The sequence below is a fragment of the Cydia splendana genome, chromosome 2 (genome assembly GCF_910591565.1).
Source record: "Cydia splendana chromosome 2, ilCydSple1.2, whole genome shotgun sequence".
NCBI classification, from domain to species: Eukaryota; Metazoa; Arthropoda; class Insecta; order Lepidoptera; family Tortricidae; genus Cydia; species Cydia splendana.
The window spans coordinates 1,626,034-1,650,343 of record NC_085961.1 but is presented as its reverse complement, the minus strand read 5'-3'; the positions used below and the strand labels follow the sequence as shown (position 1 = coordinate 1,650,343).

Here is a 24,310-nt window from a genome sequence, read left to right as displayed (position 1 = left end):
CTCTGAAGCGTATCGCATGACCCACATAGCGCTCTATTCTCTATTGCATCATATTAGCGACGCTCAACCCGGCGAGAAGGTGCATCGTGAATTCACAATCGCGAGCACACGCTCGCTTTCTGCGTGGTACAAGGCACAAAAAACATGACAGTTGACGACCCATTTTCCATACAAACGTAATTCCCATTTTGCTCTCTAAATATTGACATTCTGGAATATATTTTTACACCATCCATGGCTATGCCCCTTCATTTGAAATTTTTCGTTTTTGTCATTGTTATAAGAGCTAGGAGAGCGCTCTCTGCTTTTTCCTTTAAAATAGATAATACAATTTGTATGAAATTTGTTTTTTGCTCCTAATCTCTTATCCAACCGGTTTAAGAAATACCAGAAAATATGGAATGATTTCGGCTTTGCTCTTTTCTCGAAAATGCGTATAATAATTTTTTTTTTTTTCTTTAGCCTATTAGTGTGTCCCACTGCTGGGCAAAGGCCTCCCCTCTTTCCCGCCACTTGTCTCTGTCTAATGCACACTCCCGCCACTCCACACAGAATGTATCTAGGTTGTCCCGCCATCTCCGTTTGGGTCTTCCTCTGCCCCGAGATCCATCCTGTGGGATCCAGTCCGTGGATACTTTAGCCCAGCGTTCTGGGTGCATTCGGCAGATGTGCCCTGCCCAGTCCCATTTCAGCTTTGCTGCCTTCATGCCCACATCCACAATGCCAGTTTTGGAACGCAGTTCGGTGTTTCTATAATAATTATGTTAAGAATTTATTTACTTTATATACACCTAGATCTAGGTACAAAATTACAATTTAGTTTAGGTACTTGGCAAACTCGAGACAAGTGGCGGTTACGCAAAGAACTTTGCAGCCTGTCTAGAATGGCATGTAGTTGATTTGAGATTTAGATACTATGACAAGTCCATTTGAAACCGCTGCTGTCAATATTTTGGGTCCGCGGCAAGCTATTGTGTGACGACTCTAATAGCAGCGCAAAGAGGCGTAATAAATACGAGCTCGAATTTACAATCGCGAACACGTCCGCGTAGAGACGGAGTGTGGTCCAAGGCACAGAAAACGTACCGAAAATTAGAAAAGCGACGTGACAACCCTGACACTAACGTAAGAGCAGTGACGTGATCGGCGCATAGTGTTGGTTGAGACTTGAGTCCTTTGAGTTTTTCGCTTTAAGACTGTCAGACTCATATAAGTAAGTGGAAACTAGAGTTCCTTTCAACTTGTTAGAGACTCGGGTCTTTTGTAGAGACTCAAATGACTCGATTTCCTACCAACACTACCGGTGCTGTGCACTGGGAAGGGACAACGTGATTTGTGACCTTTCGCTATCGGACATTGGTTTTGTTAAATAGTGACCATTCTGTGGTAAGAGTGAATAATCATTCGAAAAAGTGCATCTAGATGTCGATAAAATTATTAACCTCATTGCAGGCAATTAAGAGTCTAATGTCGTACTTAAAACGTAAATAAATAAATAATTTAAGTGCACCCAGTTTCAGTCAAAAATTTGAAAATAATGAGTGACAATCGTGTGAGCTTACATCAATATACAGGAAACGAAATACGAATGACAAAGGTACCTTTGAAAATTATAGCAACGTCACATAATAATAGTAGGTAGTTCATATAAAATTCCGGGGTGGCCGCATCGACCGGATCCAGATTAACCGGATCGACCACATCACGATGTCTAAAAGAAAACTTCATAACAAAAACCAGGAGGTTGAATCTAATTTGGTATCGTTTTGATACGACTTTGACGATCGTCTTGGTGATTGGCATGCATCACATGCTTTCACTTCATTTAGCATGCAGCAATCAGCGTGAGCAATATTCAAGGTCTTTTTAAAATAAGAACAAAATCGTAACCATTTGTTAAATCTGAATGTGGCTCCAGTAGTGTTATAAAAGCGACGCCAAACAAGGTAAAAGAAACGGGCGCGAATTTACAATCGCAAACATACGCGAGTATTCATATGGGATGTGGTCCAAAACACAGGAGATTACACTTCTAGGTTTTTTATTATTTATACTCGTAGTTTAACCCACATACTTATGCTTAGAGAAAGGTTTTTCCCAAAAAGTTTTTAGTCTGAACTTTTTTTTATGTGTAGGTAGTAGTAGAAGTGAATTTTATTCTAATGGGTCGAAAACAACTCAATGATCATAATCATAATAGTCATAATTATTTATATGCGTTAAGTAATGCCGAAAATAAAACAATATAAACTGGCAAAAGTGGCAATCTAAAGCCCACAATACTCATCATCACATCTATATAATAACCCTACAACATACAGCGCATAAGCTGTAGTATCGTTTAACAGATCTAGTGCATTTTAATTTGGCTTCTTTAACATCGACTTTGAGAGCGATAGTATAAAATGAAAAATCTCAAACGTATTTACAGCTTCAATAGTCTAGCATCATAACAGCAAAGCCAACGACATAATAAAAATTCACGCCAATTTACAATCACGAGTGCACGTCTGTTGTGTGGCCCAAGGCACAGGCGGTAGCGACCGCTCACATTGTCGCACTATAATAGGTACGCGGAATGAGGCGCCATAAGAACGCTCGAGAATATACAATTGCACTGTGAAGGAGTTTAGGGTGCTAAAATAAGTACGTAATAATTGCTATAAGTAAATAAAAGTAGCACAAGGATTTGTCACTAACTATTTTATTTTTCTATATGAATATTTGATTTAATTTCTTATGCGGTTCTTCAATAAATTACAAGGGCTCAATAGATCTTTACCCGTACCATGAGTCACTGATAGTATCAAAACTGACATTGACATATATGCTAACGTCTACGTAATTAACTTTCTATACAATGATCTTGCTCGCACTAATATGTGAGTATGAGCGAAATGCATAGAAAGTAAGTTACGTTTTCGATAGCGTTTAAAATATCAGTGCCAAACTGGTGGTAGCCACACTTATTGTTTTATAAGTTTTTTTTATCAAAATCCAATCCCACATAATCTCCTTTGGTTTGTCATTGTGGTGGTACACTAAAAGTACTACACATTCGCATATCCATTAAAATATGAAATTAAATGATGTTTAGGTAGGTACCCTATACCCTATGTGTTCTGTACTGCATAAATAGAATGGAATGAAATATCCCTGAATGGAATAATGGATATGGGCCACCTATACCTATAACTTTATAATTGTCCCTTGGACAGAATAACAAAACAAAAAAAGTTGATCCACCCAAGGAACAACGACGGGAGTTGTAAAAATCCACCACAAGCCCTGTATTTGCGAGAAACAAGGTAACGGTTAAAACGAGCTGCGGTGCGAGAATTTATAATCGCGTGCATACGTTTGCACTAAGCTAGGGAGTGGTCCAAGGGATAAGAGACGGCGATTGTACCTAGGCTCTTTTGCCGACGTTCTCTCTTGCCAACAAGCTTTCGTTTTAGCTATTAATAAATTGCCAGTGCGTTAAAACAATGTTAAAATGAAATCCATGCTCATAATACTAACAATTTTATGGAGCTATGCAGTCTGAAATAAATATAGAAATTAAAAATAATTACAGTCATGGGAAATATGGATATTATGACTATGATGTCCTTACTATCTCTTATATTTTCAGGAAATGTAAATAACATTATGTAGATAACATCGATTTCGTCAAATCAACTCTGCCCTAGCTTGACAAAAGACAGCGCGGAAGCACCACCACAAAAAAAGTCAAATTCGTATGATAATAATATATGCCACACTTCATTGCTGCCAAATCAGTTTAAGTTAGCTTCATAGACGGACTTCAGAGTACAAACAGCAACACTCTTAACTATCCATCGGTGGACCTTATGCCTTTGGTAATAAGGTTTATGAACTGTCAGTTAACAGTGGTGGCGATATCAAAACCGCAAAACACGCTTCCTCTCATGACTTAGCTTCACTAACAAACGAAACAACTGACACAGTGCCATATGTAAATTCCAACCCCCAGGGCTACCAACTTCAATTTGTCAACCGCCGTTACATTTTCATTTTTCACAATCGACTTTACCTTCTATAACTCAGAGTTTAATTTCGCGAATCAAATATTTGATTAGAATGCGGGGAATTTCTGATCTAGTTTGAATTTAGAATTAGCAGATCTATTATTGAACCGAGAGCGAATTTGGAAATTTCGGCATTTATTATTTAATCAGAATGGCAGCTTGAATTTTCGGTGAATTTCTGTATCTAAGTGGCAAAGTCCGGTTCAAATACTGTGCGTATTTATTTTGTTACTCGGTGGTTTAAATTTAACTAATCTTATGCAAGCAGTTCATTTTGTGGTGTGTATTGGTGGTTTGGCGCATTGCATGTACCTATAGGCCCCGTGCATGAACTATAGGGGGCAGCATAGGAGCCGTCAGATATTTGGCGCGAGGCGTAAAAGTGTCGTTTATGCTTTCAATGTACCCCACAAGATAGCAGAACATACTATACACAAGAAAACGCACCGACGAGAACGGTGGATGGTAGCACTTGCTTTGGCAATGTACATGTGCACATATATGTTTCCGATTCAGGCCACAAGATGGCAGACCCTCCAACTCGCACGGTCCCTATATTAAGATGGGAGTAGCCTATTTTCTTGAAGGCTTGAAAGGTCGTATCGGTCCGGAAATATCGCGGGCGACAGTTCATTCCACAGTTTAGGTGTGCAAGACAGGTTTCTGGAGAAATGCACAGTTGAGGACTGCCAACCATCAGGCCACCCCAGACTTACATCTTAACATCTTTTGAGCGTCGGTGTCTAGTCAGCCCTATGGAAAATGGCGTCGCTGAACAGTAGCGCCAACGTTGCGTCGAGCAGCAGCCATACGGCTCGGCCACGACATCGAGCGACTTGCGACGGCGGGAGCGATAACCATAGGTTGGAGCGTGACACAGCGATCGGACCTTTCGCTCCAACCTATGGTTATCGCTCCCGCCATAGAGTTAGCATAGAGCTAGTGTGGCGTGGCCGTAAGTGGTGAAGAATAGAATAGAAAAGAAGTTATACAACAAGTTTTCACTATGACATTGATGCATCAAGGCGGTTTGTTTACAGGTGGCCTACCGCGAAACGGAAATTTCTTTATCTGCCTCTCTATCGATCGAATGGGCAAGAGTGATAGAGAGGCAGAAACCGAACTTTCACTAACCTTGCCATGGTGTGTAGAGTTGTCATGCTCGCTGAGGTCCGGGTCCTCTGTTGAAATATCGTGGCCATGTCTGTGCGTGCTGCCCCCTGATATCTGAAACAATGAGAACATAAACGTTAAACCGTGCTTCAAAATTTAAACAGAAAGTTAAAAAAAATCTGTTTAACGCTCTATGATAAAGAGAGACCACACACTAGCGTCTTTTGAACATCAGCGTCTAGTCAGTGCGATGGAACAATGGTGTCGCTGCGCAGTTGCGCCAACCTTCAGCGCGATTCGGGAAATGAATTAGAAATTCACTAGATATGAAATAGTAAAGATATGTGACGTTCCACGGAAAAAGGTACCATTGTCCCGGCAAATATTGGAGCGGCGTTAATAATAGCGTAAGCGCCAGCCGCCGTAAGGTACCTTTTGCCGTGGAACGTCACATATCTTTACTATTTCATATCTAGTGAGTCTCTAATTCATTTCCCGAATCGCGCCGCTTGCGTCGTACTCATAGACTTGACTAGACGCCGATGCTTGGGTATGCGCTAGTGTTGGGTAAAGGGGCCCACTGATTAACAGTCCGCCGGACGGTATCGGCCTGTCAGTTAGAACAAAATTTTCACAGTTCCGAACAATTGACAGGCCGATACCGTCCGGCGGACTGTTAATCAGTGGGCCCCTTAACTCAAAAGATCGACAAACATTTTTAATTATGGTAAGAATGAATTAAGCTAAGCATTTGAGTAATAGAAATTCAATCCTCACTGCTTTATTAGGTGTGTTTTCCAAAAGGCTTTCTAGAATTTCTTAAAGTAACACTTTCAATGAACACGGTTAGTTTCATTAGACATATATATGTCGCAGTCGTATCGTATAATCCGCCGTATTACATTACGGCTAGCCGTTTTCAAAAACAGTGGCGTTTTGAAATGCGGCGGTTTAATGATTAGCCGGATTGAATATGGCTGAATGAGAATCCGCCGGAATGTAATCGGCGCCATATGTTCTTCATCACGGCTAGCCGTAATGTAATACAGCGAGTCATTAGCCGCCGCTTTGACAGTTTTTAGTTCCCATCTTTAACACTCGTGGCGCTGCCTGACATAACAAGAACAAACTATGAAAAACGCTGGAGTGTCCATCAAATCTGGAGTTCGTCGGACTGTTTCTTTTCAAAAAACATTTCCTTCGCAACTTAACTAGACGGAGCCCCGCTTCGCGGGGCTCCTATTTCTGAGCGGTTTGCCCTTCGGGCATCTGAAGCTACTTAACGAACCTAACCTACCTACCTATTGATTTAGTGAGACGTCCGTGAAAACATTACACTTTGGGGAAAAAAGCGTAGGTATGTAAATAGGTTAGGTTCGTTAGGTAGCTTCAGATGCCCGAAGGGCAAACCGCCCAGAAATAGGAGCCCCGCAAAGCGGGGCTCCGTCTATTTAAGTTGTGAAGGAAATGTTTTGGAAAAGAAACACATGTAGTGCGGTGGGACCATGGTAAAAATAAATTAAATTGCAAACATTGTCAAACTCCGGTTACGTAGGCGACCGAAAAAACTGGTCACTCTACAATCTAAATAGTAGTACGATGCGGCTAAACGTAGGCCGCCTTATTGAAGAACGTATCGCAATGACAATCCGGCTAATCGTCGAAACGCCGCATTTCAAAACGCCCCTGGTTTTGAAAACGGCTAGTCGTAATGTAATACGGCTGATTATACGATCTGACTACGACATATATATCGCGAGCTCGAAAACAATACAAAAGGTAATCACGGTCCATATCCCGGTCGATATAAGTCTCTTAAAGTAACCTCATTTTAACTTCATTCATAGTACAATTCTCTCACACTTCTAAGTATATCAGTGCAAGCAAAATTATAAATGAGATTTATTTAAAAGTTGAATAGGTTTGTTTTCCCCATTTTAGAACTGACCAAACCATATTGGAATACCAATCAAACTTACCAAACACCATCGCAAACCTAGAAATAATACCCAACCCGGCATAAGCCGCTTAAGAAATACAATCCATTGCAATGAAAAGCCACTTGCAAATAGGTAAGATCGATTTTCAATTTGAAATCTTGCTGAATTTATGCAATTCTGACTCCTCAGATGATCCGAAAATACCAGTATAATTTCAAGGAAACTAGCCCTTCTGGCAATAGTAATAAAGATGATATCTTGTAAGCTTTAGGATATTCCGGGCCATTTGAAATGTGTTCGAATTCAGAATAGAACAATCGCTTCAAGTGAATAGAAAATTTGAGGGTATATTTGGGCAAATATTTACTTGTGGGCGCAGCACGGTTCCATTTTTATCGTCTATCACTATGCGCGTCCCTTTCGCACTTACGTACTTGTTAGAACGTGACAGGCATGGTGACAAGGGATAAAAACGCGACCGTGCTAAGCCGCTTGGAATATTTATTGTGTGCATCACAATATTGTCGTGGTAGTGTAGTACAGCAACACTCTTAACTGTCCATCGGTGGACCTGATGCCTTTTGTTGTAAGGGTTACTGTCAGTTAACAGTGTGGGCACTGGTACCTACGGAATAGATAAATATAAATAAATAAATAAATATTATAGGACATTTATTACACAAATTGACTAAGCCCCACGGTAAGCTCAAGAAGGCTTGTGATGTGGGTACTCAGACAACGATATATATATAATATATAAATACTTAAATACATAGAAAACAACCATGACTCAGGAACAAATATGTGTATCATCATACAAATAAATACCCTTACCAGGATTCGAACCCGGGACCTCCTGCTTCGTAGGCAGGGTCACTACCGACTAGGCTAGGAGGTCGTCAAAGATAATTATGGGCCCAATTTAGGGTGATTCACTTTTGTATGGAGAAAAAAAAGTTGTAATATTTTTCCTGACTTTGCTCACCAATGGAGTCTCCCCACACTAAAAACTATCTATTTCAATTTTCAAAAGAATCGAATAACGTTTAGAGGTTGCACAAGTTGAAAAGGTAGAGTGAGAACCCCATACATTGCGTGAAAATGAACTATGTTCTAAAATGACAAAATATAATGATCTAATACTAAAATCGAATGAGAAAACTGAATTTTGCGTCTAAAACACGATAAAAGCACTTTTCCTTTGGAAACAGGTGGAAAAACTGGAAAATCTTAATTAGAACATTTATCGAGTAACCAAAATCCAAGTTTACTACAAATTTTAAAATTTATTTATATGTAGAAGGTTCAGTATCACACTACTCTCCGCTTTGATGGTAGCCGCTTAAACCATTTTCTACCCTCTGATGTAGAGTCGTTGGTTATTTGAAAAATCTTTGTTGAAGTTGTGCAACCTCTAAATGTTTACCGATTTTAATTTTTTTTTAACGTATAATATTATTTTATCAGTTAGAACAAGAATTCGAGCAAAGTCAGATGAAAATCGAAAATTCGGAAAAATGAAACACCCTAGCCCAATTCTTACTCTATCTAACGTAAAAGTGACATTGGTTGCCCGAATTGCGCTGCAAAAGAGAACTAGTTGATATCTAAACTATAACGTATCTAGAATGGATCTAGTACGTGTCGTCTCTTGTGAATATCTTGAAGTTCAAATACGGCAGTATTTCATATCTCATCAAAGAACGAGATTTAGACGTCTTTTTGTGTAGAAAAGGGGACCGAAGTAAATCCGTATAGAAGCGGGCCACTGGACGTGTGCCGTCGGAAAGTTTCTAAAACTACGAAATTTCCACAAAGAAAATATTCGGAAACTTCTCATAGGTATATTGGTATGGGAACATATAAAGTATGACGTTTACAATGGCCCTTTCACACTTTGCCACGACAAAGTCGGTACAAAGGTAGATTACATGGACTCTAATTTTGAAATAAAAAGAAAATGAAAACAAAATTACTGAAAGAAATATTCGAATGAATTGCAGTGTAGTTTACACAATTATGAAATAAATTGCCCATCTTAGAAATTTCATAATACACCTGTTTCATAAAATACTACCATTTATAAACATTTTTAAACATCTTTTTATTTGTATTACGCCAGGGTCATTGAGACCAAAAATGAAAAATACGGAATGTAGAAACTTACAATGAAGTAGTAAATGAAAAAAACTACGACTTTTCATGCGTACCGACCTCTTCAGCTATTCAAGTATCTTATTTCAATCTCGGACCGGCAGTGTGATTCCGATAGCTGCTATCTTGAATAGCACGAGGTGATCTCTCGTAGGATCGAGTTAACTGTATGATTAGGTACATAATACTAGTACGTACAAGCTTCCTCACGCGAATTTGTTAAAAAAAAACTATGTAGATAGTTTGTATGTTAAAAAAATCTTAAACTTAATCAACCCGTATTGAATTAAAAAAAAATCTATCTTAAACGGTCTCTAATGTTTAAAAACTATTCATAAACTGTTTTGGCTGTGCACTGTCTGTCAGTATGTATTGTAACTACACGACCTTATTGTATGTCTTAGTGGCGTCAAAATATATTTCTGATCCATTGGCTTGTAAATATGTTATCCTGCAATAAAAGTGGGTAGGTGTCAATATTTTTTATAGTCACTTGTTTTTTATATTAAAATAAGATTAGTAAAATTTTTGACTGCCGGTGATTTCCCGTCACCTGCGCTAGCGACGAGAATACACGGCAGGCAACGTTGGATTGCCGCGAGATTAACAAAAGTTTGAAAGGCCGGCACTGAACCCGGGACCGCGCATTTTCCTGCCCAGTGGCTCTTGCGCTACATTAACTAAAGGTCCATGGTGGCAGAGATGAGTTAATTTTATTGACTGTTAATCAGCAATGGGGTTGGCCGGTACAGATGGTGCCAGCATAGGTAGGCTGTTATTCCTACGAATAGTGGCAAATAATTGTATTATTAAAAATAAATTAAGGGCTGGACGACTGGATTAAGCCAAATCTCATTGGACAAAACAAGAGACAGATGAAACCTCCTCCTCCTTGCATCGGTTTCCTCATCACTGAAGGTCGTGGCCACTTCTAGGGAACAGTTTCTCTTTGACAATTTGCCACCACCTCTTTCTGTCTGTCGACCAATGTAGGGCACCGTGGAGCCTTAGATCAAGGGCTGAGCGAATTTGGTCTTTGACAGTTGCTAATCCCATTGTTTTCATAGAACGGGTATTTGGAAAATAATTAAAAGTTTTAGGTATGTATCTCAAGAATTCACGCTTGATTCTTTCCGGTGAACTCAATAATGTTGCTAAATGGCATATAGGTATGGAGTCAAACCTTGCTTATGTGATGTCTGTTAGTATTTATGTTACCTATCTGTCTTTATTAGTTACAGGTCTCTGTTAGCATGCATAGTAATTTATGTTTACATGTAAATAGTTAAATACATAGATTTTATGTAACCTGAAAGTGGATAAAGAAATACCAGCTACATATGATACAAAGACCGCGCTACAAAAAATAGTTTTTAGGGTTCCGTACCCAAAGGGTAAAACGGGACCCTATTACTAAGACTCCGCTGTCCGTCCGTCCGTCCGTCCGTCCGTCCGTCCGTCCGTCCGTCCGTCCGTCCGTCCGTCCGTCCGTCTGTCACCAGGCTGTATCTCACGAACCGTGATAGCTAGACAGTTGAAATTTTGACAGATGATGTATTTCTGTTGCCGCTATAACAACAAATACTAAAAACAGAATAAAATAAAGATTTAAGTGGGGCTCCCATACAACAAACGTGATTTTTGACCGAAGTTAAGCAACGTTGGGCGGGGTCAGTACTTGGATGGGTGACCTTTTTTTGCATTATGGTACGGAACCCTTCGTGCGCGAGTCCGACTCGCACTTGCCCGGTTTTTTGTTATTAGTTTAGTACGGGTTAGCACATTGTTATCTACTGTACGTCTACCATCAGTTTTGACATTGACATATACTCTCACGTTTACGTAACTTACTTTCTATGCATCTCGCTCGCACTCGCATATTAGTGCATGCGAGATGTACAGAAAGTAAATTACGTAGACGTGAGCGTTATGTCAATGTAAAAACTGGTGGTAGACGTACTGGTGAATTATCGATATAACTTTGGACTCCGGTGCCGATAAGAGTGAACTCTCTTACAATAGATGTTTCTATGGAGGCCCCTAAGGCTTGTAAACCAAAGCAATCTGCTTTGAGCTAGATTCTAGAATAGATTTCATTAATAAGTACTTTTGAAACGTACTGTAACTTTTGCTTAGAATATAATGGTGATTCTAGTTTTTTGTTGATACGATATTCATTTATAACGTTTGGGTTACCTTTGAAACACATTTTTAACCATAATAGTAACAAAATATATTAGTTTGGTTAGCCGTTAGATAAATGAAACGAATTATGTCATTTTTCTATCAAATGACTTCATTCTGTGCCGTATTCGAACTTCAAGATATTCACAAGAGACGACACGTACTAGATCCATTCTAGATACGTTATAGTTTAGATATCAACTATAGTGCAAATCTTGTCAGTAGCAATGTAAAGCAAACTAAAGTAGGGCAACACTCAAAGAGTAGTATTGCGCTAAGAAAAGCAGCAATGTACAATGTACATCGAACCAAAAAAAATTTTTTTCCGCTGAGCGCGCCCGGCAATTCAAATTCTCTATTGCGGATTCTCTATTGAAAATGTTTGAAATTAAGATAAGATAAGATAAGATAATATTTATTCATTAAAACTTATGCTAATTTGATTTATACAATGGTAATTATACAATTTATACTTAAATACTAGTAATTCATGGATTCAGGTTAAGATAGGTACAGATCAATTTAACAATATTAATACCGATACAAATATGTATTTTCTAAACTCTAATGGAAATTTGAACAATACCTAAACTAAGTAAACATTTACTTGTATCTTAGGTATGCACGTTTTGTAGGTCAGTGTATAAGTGGGGAAGTGCTTACCAAACAAGATGGTTATTTATTTATAATAACAATAAACTATATGACTATGACTATATTCTACTCTTTAGAACGTTAAATGGTGACATACTTAGCAATTAGTTTGTACAACACACATATAAATTTCTTAACTTCTATGTGACTATTTCTAGTAGTCTTTCTGTGTCCTCGTACGCCTTGCCAATGATTGTTATTAATAGGTATGGACGGACAATTTAAAAGCGGTGTGTGATGTTGATAAAAATGATTAACTAATTTGAAGATCTCAAAATAAAATTAGAAGTGGACTATGCCGTTAAACAAGAATGTATGAATAAAATCATTGCTTCAGCAGGTAGATGTCCTACTGGATTTTAATATTTTATTAGATTTCTCAGTTGGCACTGTAGGCATTGTAGGAATCTTAACTTTGATTAAGCACAATCTTATTAAATATATTGGTATTTAATGGTGACACAGCAGAAATATCTCTTGAAATAGAATCGATTCAGAATGTAAACAAAGATGATGGCTGTCATTCGCGATCCACATTCCACAGATAAAACAAAGATGACACGCGATTTTCGAATTATTCGGACACAGTGTTGCTAACCCGCCATTTTTCAAATTTGCCGCCGTTTGCTACTGACAAGATTTGCTTGACCCAGTATAGTTCTCTTTTGCAGCGCAATTCGGGCAACCAATGTCACTTTTACGTCAGATAGAGTAAGATATCTATTAGATGATAATTTTTTTTGAATAAAAGGGACTTTATTGAGACAAAAAATACAAACTAAACTACATGTGAATTGGATCTCTAAGTAATATCCTGTGGAAATCGTTCAAGAGTATCTCCAGAATCGCGCAAATGTTAAATTTGACAGGTTACATCTTAAACATATCGGTATCGTATCTTTCAAAATCCGAATCGGGCCCTCTGCCATATGCCATGTATGTCGAAATGTAATCTATAATCATAAAAAAATATCATCTTCTTAAAACTAAAACCAATCATAATACACTTTCAATAAAATCCAAATCACCTTAAAACTGAACGGTTACCTAATTATTCTATTTCGTCGTTTCATTTTCTGCCAAAACATCGCCATAGCAACGCTTACCATCGTTACCGTTGAATCAATAACTCAATTTACATTTCGCTTTACTGTCAAACGCGATTGCACGGTTTTATTATTTAAAAAAGTCTTATCTCAAGTTTTTTCCTACATTTAAACCAAAGATCGCGTTTTACCTGTAGTTAAAATTATTGCCAAAAATGGTGATTCTCCTAGTAAAGAGAGGCGATGAAAACCAGTTCCTGTACGAAACCAACGTGAACTGTTCCGTGGATGATGTCGTCAAAGACGTGACGGCTATCTACAACGGCAGATTGAAGATCACCAGGATCTGTTACGAGATGGAGGAGCTTGGGAAACATGGGACGTTCCTGCCGCTTGAGATGCAGGGGTTGACAGAGGAGCAGGTAAAGAAAAACTAGAGCTATTGATATGGGTACAAGATTTAATTTTGCGTGGCTAGAGTCAAAGGTATTTTACTGTTGTGTTAGTTCGTTTAGTACGGCTAGAATATTTTACCGAGACACGCGCAACTTCATCATGCAGTGCTGCAGGCCTACCGCGAACCACGTTTGACGTGACAGGGAGGCAAAACGTCGAAAATGTTTCGCGGTAGGCCCTCTGATTCGTCCTCGTGTGAATTACGGCAAAAGATGGCATCTTATTGCTGGGGTTCAACAATTATATACCTACTTACCTGTAGTGTCACTTAAGTCCTATAGGTTCTGAATGTAAGCATTCGGTCGAATTATTTTTCAACAAGACTTAAGTACGTTATCCAAGTTAAACGTGGCTATAAGTCCCTATGAAAAATATTTGTATTAGGTACATTTTTATAATGCCATAACAGAAATAATAATTAAATAGTGCTTGTTGCTAATAGGCCTACTTGAATAAATTCCTAATTATTTGACTGAAAATTACTTATAAAACTATGGTAGGTACTCTATTTAATTTCCCCTGAATAATGAATAAGTACTTAAAATAAATGCCCTTTATGCCAATCTTGGTATTGATATTTTCGATTAAGTCCAAGGAAACTAAGAGCTTATTTTCTTTAGCTCCTCACTTTCACAGAAGCAAAGTAGCTATTAATAAGATTGCTATAAGCACGGCGCCAGGCGCTTCTAAGATTATTAAAAGGCACTTTATTTTCCTAGATTTATTTTCATACTTCAGCACGTAATTGAATTATGAAACTAAATTCTTAACAGTTTTCTTAATCATTACATAATTCAGTTTTATAAGTCCTAGTTAGACTGTAATTTACAGTTTCAAGGATATATTTACAGCAAATTTTTGACAAAGGCATACAAAGGGTTAGTTTTAGAGCTACTCCAGGCTATCTTCTTTTAAAAGAGACCTTTGACTAACACAACCTTCAAACCTTCAATACCTCTTGGTTGCTGATATATCCTCAGTAAAAACAAATCTATGTTTAAACCTATTTGTTTCAGATAAAGGAGCTAAAACTAGAAGACCCCTGGGCAACGCGCTGTGCGCCCATGGGTTATGTGGAATGTAAAGATGATATGGGTAGGCGCTGCGGCCTTGCCCCACCGCCGAATCTTCAGGACGTGTTGAAGAAAGCGGCAGAGGCAGCTAAGGAGTTTGTCCATAAGAAATTGGTGCGTACAGTTCATACTAAGATTACTAAGTTAACTTTGCACCGATTTGAACACATTGAACTATTATTACTAATGTATATATAGAACCGGCACAAAGAACCAGTATTTTGCGCCATGAGTTGTTGTTGTTTTGACAACAAACCATAGAAGCGGAGCGTGAGTCTCGCGACCTAAACGCGTAAGCGCCATATCGCCAGCGAGGTTTTGGTCGCTTGGTACAGGTTGCGATTGCGACAATTTCATTGTTAAGTATGGCTTCTCTATAGGAATAATAACTCAATGTTTGAACATAATAAACGCGCTCCTAATACTAAAAACCAACTACGCGGCTAGACAGTTTGAGAATTTGGCTGAGTCAATTTAACGCAAGGCATATTTTACAAATGCGAGTCAGATTGCATTTGTGAGCATGCGAAGAAAACTTCAAGGCGCAAATTTACAAACTTATTTAAAAATATCTTCCAGGTGGACCACCGTAAACCTTTAACCCAGAAAGACGTGACCCGCGCCCTAGACGAGCTCCTCGGAGCCACGAAGATCGTGTTCCCCGCTGGTCTTCCACCTCACGATCCAGTTCGCATGGAGCTGGAAAACGTTGAAGATCTAGCTGGAACGCAGGCTGCCAATGAGGTCTTGGATCCTGTGAAAGCTTGCTTATGGGCGTGCGGGAAGAAGTTGATCAGCGGGAATCTGTTGAGCGATCATTTAGGTAAGGAAGTAAATCATTTTCTGCTGGTTTTCTCTTCCTTTTGCATGAAGTTGGAGAATGTCGAAGATCTGACCGGCACGCAAGGCGCCTATGAGGTCCTGGATCCTGTGAAAGCTTGCTTATGGGCGTGCGGGAAGAAGTTGATCAGCGGGAATCTGTTGAGTGACCATTTGGGTAAGAATGTAAATCATTTTCTGCTGGTTTTCTCTGCCTTTTGCATGAAGTTGGAGAATGTAGAAGATCTGACCGGCACGCAAGGCGCCTATGAGGTCCTGGATCCTGTGAAAGCTTGCTTATGGGCGTGCGGGAAGAAGTTGATCAGCGGGAATCTGTTGAGTGACCATTTGGGTAAGAATGTAAATCATTTTCTGCTGGTTTTCTCTGCCTTTTGCATGAAGTTGGAGAATGTCGAAGATCTGACCGGCACGCAAGGCGCCTATGAGGTCCTGGATCCTGTGGAAGCTTGCTTATGGGCGTGCGGGAAGAAGTTGATCAGCGGGAATCTGTTGAGTGACCATTTGGGTAAGAATGTAAATCATTTTCTGCTGGTTTTCTCTGCCTTTTGCATGAAGTTGTAGAATGTCGAAAATCTGACCGGCACGCAAGGCGCCTATGAGGTCCTGGATCCTGTGAAAGCTTGCTTATGGGCGTGCGGGAAGAAGTTGATCAGCGGGAATCTGTTGAGTGACCATTTGGGTAAGAATGTAAATCATATTCTGCTTGTTTTCTCTGCCTTTTGCATGAAGTTGGAGAATGTCGAAGATCTGACCGGCACGCAAGGCGCCTATGAGGTCCTGGATCCTGTGAAAGCTTGCTTATGGGCGTGCGGGAAGAAGTTGATCAGCGGGAATCTGTTGAGTGACCATTTGGGTAAGAATTTAGTACATGTTTTGCTGGTATGCTTCCGGAGTGGGAAGTAAGCTGCCTATGAGTTTCGTGATCCAGTAATGGTGTGAGTGCATCGGGGAAGGATCAGTGGAAATCTGTTGAGCGCGATCATTTAGGTAAGAATGTAGAACCTGCTGGTCTGCTGCCATCAATATGGAATCGGAGAATGCAGATGATCTTAGCGCCAGTTAGTCGGCCAATAAGGTCTTTCGGTTTAAGATAGATCCGGAAGAAACTGATGAGTGGGAATCTGCTGAGCGACCTTTTAGGTATTAAATATATTCACATTTCCTAGTGGTCTTCCTTCCCACAACTCAGTCTGTATAGTACTGGAGAATGTATGGAAGACCTAAGAGGTACGCAAGCTGCCAATGAGGTTCCGGATCCGGTTAGGATCCAGATCCCGGAGGCTCGCTTGTGGGCATGTGGCGAGAAACTAATTAATGGTAATTTACTGAATGGCGACGCACATTGATCGTAGAATTGACAACTGTTTGTTTGATGAGGTTCTTAATAAAATACCAAAAGACGTAGCGTTAAATAGCATCAAAAAATTTTATAAGTAATCAGGTTCGCAGAAAACATCCAAACATTTTCTAGGATCGGCGAAAATGAGACTGATGAATAACACCCGGATAGAACAACTACAGAGACAGGTTTTTCTATACGTATTAATAGACAATCGTTATGCAATGAGGGTCCACAAGCACCACAGGTGTGAAATAATTCCCCCAACCCTGTCGCGTTTCTATTGGGTCAATGTACGTAAACTAGTTTTGAAATTCAACTTCCTGCCCTGGGGACGGAAAATGCATCATTGAGTTAGCAGCTACATAACTAAAGATAGTCACAATCTATATCAATTTATCTGTAGCTTTATTTTTCCGAAAATACGGTATTATCCAGACCGGAGCATATGTATATTGAAAAATTCTGTAGACATTTTTGCTACCAGACTTTTAAATGGTCGACAACGATTAGGGTTTCATTTTGAAAAATTATTCATTAATTTTTACTGGTATACCCACTCTATAATTTAACTAGTCATAAAAAGGACATATGTAGTTAAATCACCATCAGCCTTTTGTTCCTGTCTCATCAACGACAAATCAGCTTATTTAGAAACATACTCGCAAAGCCCGATTAATAGCCGTTGGACTGTAAAATACATTTTTTCCTGTTTTGCGCAAATTCTCTAAAACCAGAATGAATGAGAAATTTCCGGGCGATCTGAGTAATTGATTAATTGTGATAGAATAAAAAATGGCCGGCGTTTAGAGTATTTTCGTGTTTTGGCGTCAAATTGTGAGTATTTTATAGCTTTGAAATCCTCCTAAATATTCGTACTTTTTGTCTGTTTGCTATTAATGGCGTAATGTTTTTAAATAGTTACGATTATCATTACACCTATAAAATTGCCGTACTAAATGAGAAAAAATAGACAAGTTTTACTTACAATCTACCTGAAAGCATTATAATTTAAGTTTTTATAACGGAATGTCTTATACAATTTAGATATGAGCGCCGCGCCGGCGCGCCGCCGCCGCCGACAAAATTTTCGCGCCGCCGCCGCCGACGCTGCGCTATCGGCGTGGCATCGGCGTGACCTTGTTAGATACTACTACTTTCAGAATCAGATAATATATATTTTATCTAGTTTAGATCTTTAACGGCGCCAGTCTGAATAGCTTATAGACATTCAAAAGGTATTTTAGATCCATATAATTCAAAAATATTGATGGTAAATTCAAACTTTTCTGTTTGGTAACCGCGCTACTAGTGTCAGGGCAACGAAATGACTTATTTTGCCAGCTGGCTAGCTCATCCGTCTTCACCGCGAATTTAATCATTGCAACTACTGCAACCATGGTTTGAATGTCTTTAAAGGTGTAAAAAGGGGTTAATTTCAGATATTAAGCGTTTTCACGCTCAAAGGCCCGGCCGTTGGCTTCGCACGGAAGTCGTCGAAAACGGAATCGGGTCTCATTTAAGCTTGGCCATTGTTCAAATTTCAAGCTTTGCTCTCTCGCAGCTCAATCTTTGGCCTCGCATCGCTTGCATAGAAGTAAGACGCTACCTGAACCTCCAAGTTTTCGGCCCTGTTTGGAGCCTAACTTTCGGCCTCGCATTTAAAATGCATTCTTCTCCGATCTTAGTTCCACTTCAGCACGGCCTTTGGCCTCGCACGAATGCACCTGCAGAAAGCTCCTGGTCTTTAACACATGGCATCGGTCTTTAACGGCCTTCGGACTTGCTTACACTGGACCAAGTTCAATTCTAAGCTCTGCTCTCTTGCAGCTTGGCCTTCGGCCTCGCACAGAAGCGCGTCGTAATCGGCGCTCCGGGCTCACTTGGCGTTCGATTCTAAGCTGTATGCTTACTTGCAGCTCAGCCTCTGGCCTCGCATGGGAAGGCGTCGAAATCAGGTGTTCGGGGTTAGGTTGAGCTCGGCCTTGGGCCTCACTTTTTGACATAAATCGGTTTGTTGGGTCGATATTGGTTAATGACGGAGCTTGATTTTCCTCACTTCGGCTCTTTGGACTGTCGACCAGACGTATCCCTGATACAGTCAATCCGCTACTTTTTACTAAGCACAAAAGACAAGGGCCTCGCAAAGATCTTCTGGCCAGGGCCTCGCCAAGATTAAGACCGCATCTGATGCCGCGCAATGCCGTTTAGACTATATAAAACTTTTTTCGTACCTTTATTCAATACAATTTGCTTGAAATTGAAAAATAAACTTATTTTATAACTTTCTTACAGCAAAAACATGTTTTTTCGGTAATATTTTGGTTTGAATTCTTTTTTCATTAATAAAAGGTGTTTCAAGGCCACGCCGCCGATTCGCCGCCGCCGCCGACCGATTTTGACCGGCGCGCCGCCGCCGGCTAAATGCCTATCGGCGCTCATATCTAATACAATTACTTTTATTTCCATCAAATGCACATAAAAAAACGTCAAAAGACGGCGCGCGAACGCGCATACAATTTTTGTTATGGACTATTGAGGTTATATATACCGCGATGTAATGAAACTCGCATGCGGGTTCTCGCACCGTCTAAATGAGCCCTAGGGAAATACATGAGCAAAAATGCATTACACACTAACGACATTTACTAAGATCATCTCACCTAGACCTAGGTAAATTACAATTACATTGAGCGAATGTAATTATGTTATTTGTATCCAGTAGTTAGGTCCCTTTACGTTACATCCAACATGGTCTTGTGATTTTAATGGACAAATATGTTTACTTTGAGCGTCTGATGAATTAATTGATTTCTCGAGGATCCTACTGAATAATTCTAGAAAAACGTATATTGAAAAACGCCAATAGAAAAGTAAAAATGTGTTGGGGTGACATTGCGCGACGGAAATTCTTGTCACCGTTTCCACACATTAACCCACAGATATAGATATTATATATGTGCATTAACCTTTTATATGTGTGTAAGGAGCAGAAAAAATCATTAGGCCGACCCCCAGGTTATGGTTATGAATCTGTAAATTTTCTCCGGTTTGCAGGCAAGAACGACAAAACCAAAGTGACCGTCAAGCTGTGCTCTTCATCTGAACACGCGCCCGGGCGAGAGCCAGTGCTCTCCGAAGATGAACGCAAACAGCTGATGCTGCATGCCTACAGGTAAGAGCATCACTGAAATTGAACCTTATATTGTAGCAAGAAGACTCATGAATGGTCAATTAGATGTGAACGATGGTATAATAGCTGCCAAAATGACAGTGGACCATATGATATGTATTTGCGTTAAGAACGACAAAATCAATGACGAAACTGTGATCTTCATCTGAACACGCGTCCGGGTTAGATACATGCATACAGGTACATATACTAACAGCAACAAATGACCTTCGATCCTATTCTTTGCAATAAGGCTTTCGAATGGTCAATTAAATGTGGAAGATGTTAATAACAATAACAGCAACACTCACTAACTGGCCATTTTTAGTGTTCCGTACAAAACTTTGTTCACGGAACACTTATTTAACTACGTGTTATGAATTGTCACTTTCCTGCGTCTGATTGTAGATTTAGCTGAAATTTGGTAAATTTTGATCTGAACAAAACTGATCTAATAATAATTCTAGTTGGAAAAGGTAGCCTAAATAACTCTTCAACGGAAATTACAATCGCATGGAATTTAGACTCATTAGAGAGACTTTAAGGAAGTGCAAATTACTTGTAATCCCGTATACACTTCTATAAATATTATTATCTATCTATCCACAGAAAACAGGAAGAATGGAAGAAGTTGGAACAAGACGATGATGACCACTACATGGACTCCAAGTGGGCTGACGGCCAGGGCCTGAAGAGGGCGTTCCATGGCATGAATGATATCTCTTGGAAGCCTGTTGTTAGGAAGTAGGAATTTGATTTTAAGATGTAGCTGGGGGTTTTCAGGAAAAAGTGTACCGTCGTAACGGACTGTCACAAAACTGACACCCAAAATTTGTATGAAAAACTGGGAACACTTTTGTTTTGTTTTGATCAATAGTTCTCGTGATTCTGAGTAGAAACAAAGTAAAAGTTGATACGCACGAAAGAAAGGAAATGGTACACTTTCTTCTGGAAATGCATTTTTAGGGCACACAGGACTGTATTCCTTGTCAACGCAATTATGTGAATGTTTATTAACTCTGAAAGTAGTTTTTGTTATAAGTACTTTAATTAGCATTGTATTATTTAATTTGAATTTAATAGTTTCATTGTAATACCTACTCAGTATTTCACGATTTTCGATGTAACCTGGACTGTATGTTCTCACTTACTGAAATAATATTAATTCAATTAAGGTAAAAAAAATGTGTTTCTATCTTACATAAGTATGTCATTAATTAATTAATACTAATACTAGATATGGTACAACTACAGATATTTCACCACAGTGTGTGGTGACAATATCACTTCAGATGGCATAAATCATTTTAGAATTTTTGGAATTATACAAAAGTAAATTTCTACCAATTATTTAAATTTCAAATATACCTATACGTACATGTTCCACAGCGGGAGTTTGCTATGCAAAAGGAAGTGTAAACTTTTGGATGGCCATTTACAACGATTTTCGGTAAGCAGTTGAAACGATTTGGAAATGACTGACAAATTTTCAACAAATTGCATTTACCAGACTCTAAACAAATGCCATCTGTCGCTTAAAACATTCCAAAAGCCCAGCTATAAATTTGCAGGCACCGAGCACGGATTGAAATAAAATGGCCGCCGCCGTCACGTTGGACCATTGATCATTCCGACGGACGCCACGTGACTGATGCTAATTGATGCGTTTGAAGCATTAGATATTTATAACATTTTGTCAGGTTTGAGGAGACGGGAAGCTGGATCATAGGGGCGTACCGCGAACACCGAAGTTCACAAATAGGGGCTATTACTGCAGTGTTTTTTGTTATATTATAAACTGAATTTTCGAACGTCTAACTTTGAACAACCAAATTTGCCGCTGTAGCAGAATTTGAGATATGAATTTTGTTTGCACTTTTCGCTTCTTTTACTATTAATAAGTCCTGTTGTCCTGTGCTAACCCTGGTTTTCCTGCACCCTCCTTATATAAATCACGAACTCGACTTTAAGAAATTTAAATAGCAACAACCGACAGGTCTGGTAATGATAGGTACGTATGATAGACGATAGTTTGTACATGGATATTAGTGGGCGTACGTATCATAAAGCTCTGCAAATTACTGGTGGGCCTACATGATCAATGACGTGGAGTGGGACATACGGACGAAGAGAATGATGAACATCAGACAAGAAAATAACCTGTCATCTGAGGTGTCGTGGTTAAAAAAATCGTGGGTAAAACGTGCTCGTTAACGGTCCGTAGCGAACGAAACGCAACTGTCACTGTCGCACTAGTGGGGAAGAGTGATAGAGAGAGATGACTACGATACGCTACGGAGCGTTAACGATTGGCACGTTGGCTACGCGCCATGTTTAAAGCAGAAGAAATAGTTCTCTAAGAAAATGCATAAATCGTCAGGTGACAAGCAAAACTCACTAATTACCACCACAAGTTCATAGCCATAGTGAACCATATTAGTACGAAAAGAAGGTAGATTTTTGTTTAAATGTTTAGTAATTAGTGATTTTTGCTTGTCATCTGACGAAATGATCCTAATCATACACTGGTTAAGACGAAAGAAATGTAAATATGCAACAAATTCTATTCAAGCTCGAAGGTAACAAAATCCTCCATTTCTTTGTTCTGTAGAAAGCTACATTATTTTGAAACACTGTATATTAACACGTACGAAAGACATCGTCAGCGTCACGTACTAGATTAGTCTGACTCAGCTCATAAAGTCTGAAGTTCACTGCTACAATGTATATTATGCTTTAGCTTGACTTAGCTTTTATACGAGACACTGTCATTAAGAATTATATGAATAATACTTACGTCATTCTTTCGTTTTCTCATTCTCAAAGCAAGTTTAACTCTGGCATACGCCCGTGAGGGACAAAACTGTACTCCGCAATCTCGTCTAGCTGTGAAGATTTCTGCAGTCTGTACCCCTAGTCTAAATTTCATTCTATAGCGTGACGTGACGTACGCATTTACGTCAAGTCTCATTTAGTATGGTATTTTGAGTTTCCAAAACGTCGCATCCCATACAAAATGAGACTCAACGCAAACGCGTACGTCCGTCACGCTATCGAATGATAATTATAGGGGTGCTGCGCTATATTTTTAAATCTACGTTATGACTTTCCTTTTTTACACTTCAATCATCTTTGCACGTACGCGTATCGCGTAGTTTTAGGGTCGGTTGCACCAAACCGTCTCGTTAAAGTGTTCGCAAATTTTTATTGTATGGAAAGTTTCTTGACGAGTTGAGTGATTTTGATCAGTCTGTTAACTGTGGTTGGTGCAACTGGCCCTTAGCCTATGATTCTTACTGATTATTATCTGGTGCGCAAAAAAGTCAGTCGTTCGCCACGACAATGTGTATGATCTTTTATCGCGGTGTTAAAGCCATGCGTCATTCTTATGATTCCTTTCGCGTCATTTTCTAACCCGACCGGTGATCCATCATTAGCGTCATTTATACGAAGGGGGAGCGTGTTTCTTCGGTATTTGCTTTTGTGTGTTTTGGCGTAAGAAATATACGTTTAGAGTCTCATTACTTAGCAGATACTTATATCATTAAAAGTAGTAGGTATATTTAACTGAAAAACAAATATTTGCGTTTAGTTTAGCACTGTAGGGCTACCGCCAATACCGAAAATCGTCAATTGCGGGCATTTTTCTCTGTCACTCTAATTACGCCTTCATTGGAGTAAAAGAGTAAGATCCCCGCAATTTGCGAATTTCGGTTTTCGCGGTAGCCCCTCTGACATTAACGCTATCGAGAACGTACTTAACTTACTTTCTATGTATTTGCTCGTGCTCGTATATTAGTACCGACATATGTGTAGAAAGTAAATTACGTAGACGTTGGCGTATATGTCAGTTTTGACACTGTCAGTGACTCGTGGTAGTCATGGTAGGTACAGTCACCGGCAATACTATATTACACAACGAAGGCCGCAAAAATATCTGACACGATCTTATTTGTAGAGCTAAAAGAGCGTGTCACATATTTTTGCGGCCTTCAAAGAGTAACAAATTATTGCAGGTGACCTTATTTATACGAAGAGGATTTATAATGCACCTATAAGTCCTATAACGTAGGTACCTAGATCACAGGTGGTAGTAATTATGATTATGAAGCTCATTAGCGAAACTGGGCTGATTACGAGAGGCTTCATCCCGGATTGGGTTTAATACTGCTTTGAATGGCATGTCGATGATACTAGGAATATCCCAGTCTTTTTGTATTAGGGCTCATTTAGACGGCGCGCGAACTTGCAAGCAGATCTTTATGACGTTATGAAAAAATCGATATT

The 24,310-nt window shown here is 39.4% G+C and overlaps 2 protein-coding genes across 2 annotated transcripts in view; one reads left to right on the top strand and one right to left on the bottom strand.

Moving 5' to 3' along the window:
- The window catches only part of LOC134801853 (protein madd-4), a 490,229-nt gene that overhangs the window by 127,554 nt on the left and 338,365 nt on the right, over positions 1–24,310 (bottom strand). Inside the window, exon 4 of the mRNA XM_063774493.1 lies at positions 5,187–5,279. Coding sequence (XP_063630563.1) covers positions 5,187–5,279 — 93 coding nt within the window. The remainder of the gene's footprint in view (positions 1–5,186; positions 5,280–24,310) is intronic.
- Positions 13,256–21,205, top strand: LOC134798942 (cilia- and flagella-associated protein 298). The gene is made up of 5 exons (XM_063771378.1): positions 13,256–13,565; positions 14,616–14,786; positions 15,252–15,495; positions 19,909–20,026; positions 20,633–21,205. The coding sequence occupies exons 1-5, from the start codon at positions 13,359–13,361 to the stop codon at positions 20,769–20,771; spliced, it is 879 nt and encodes a 292-aa protein (XP_063627448.1). The 5' UTR covers positions 13,256–13,358; the 3' UTR covers positions 20,772–21,205.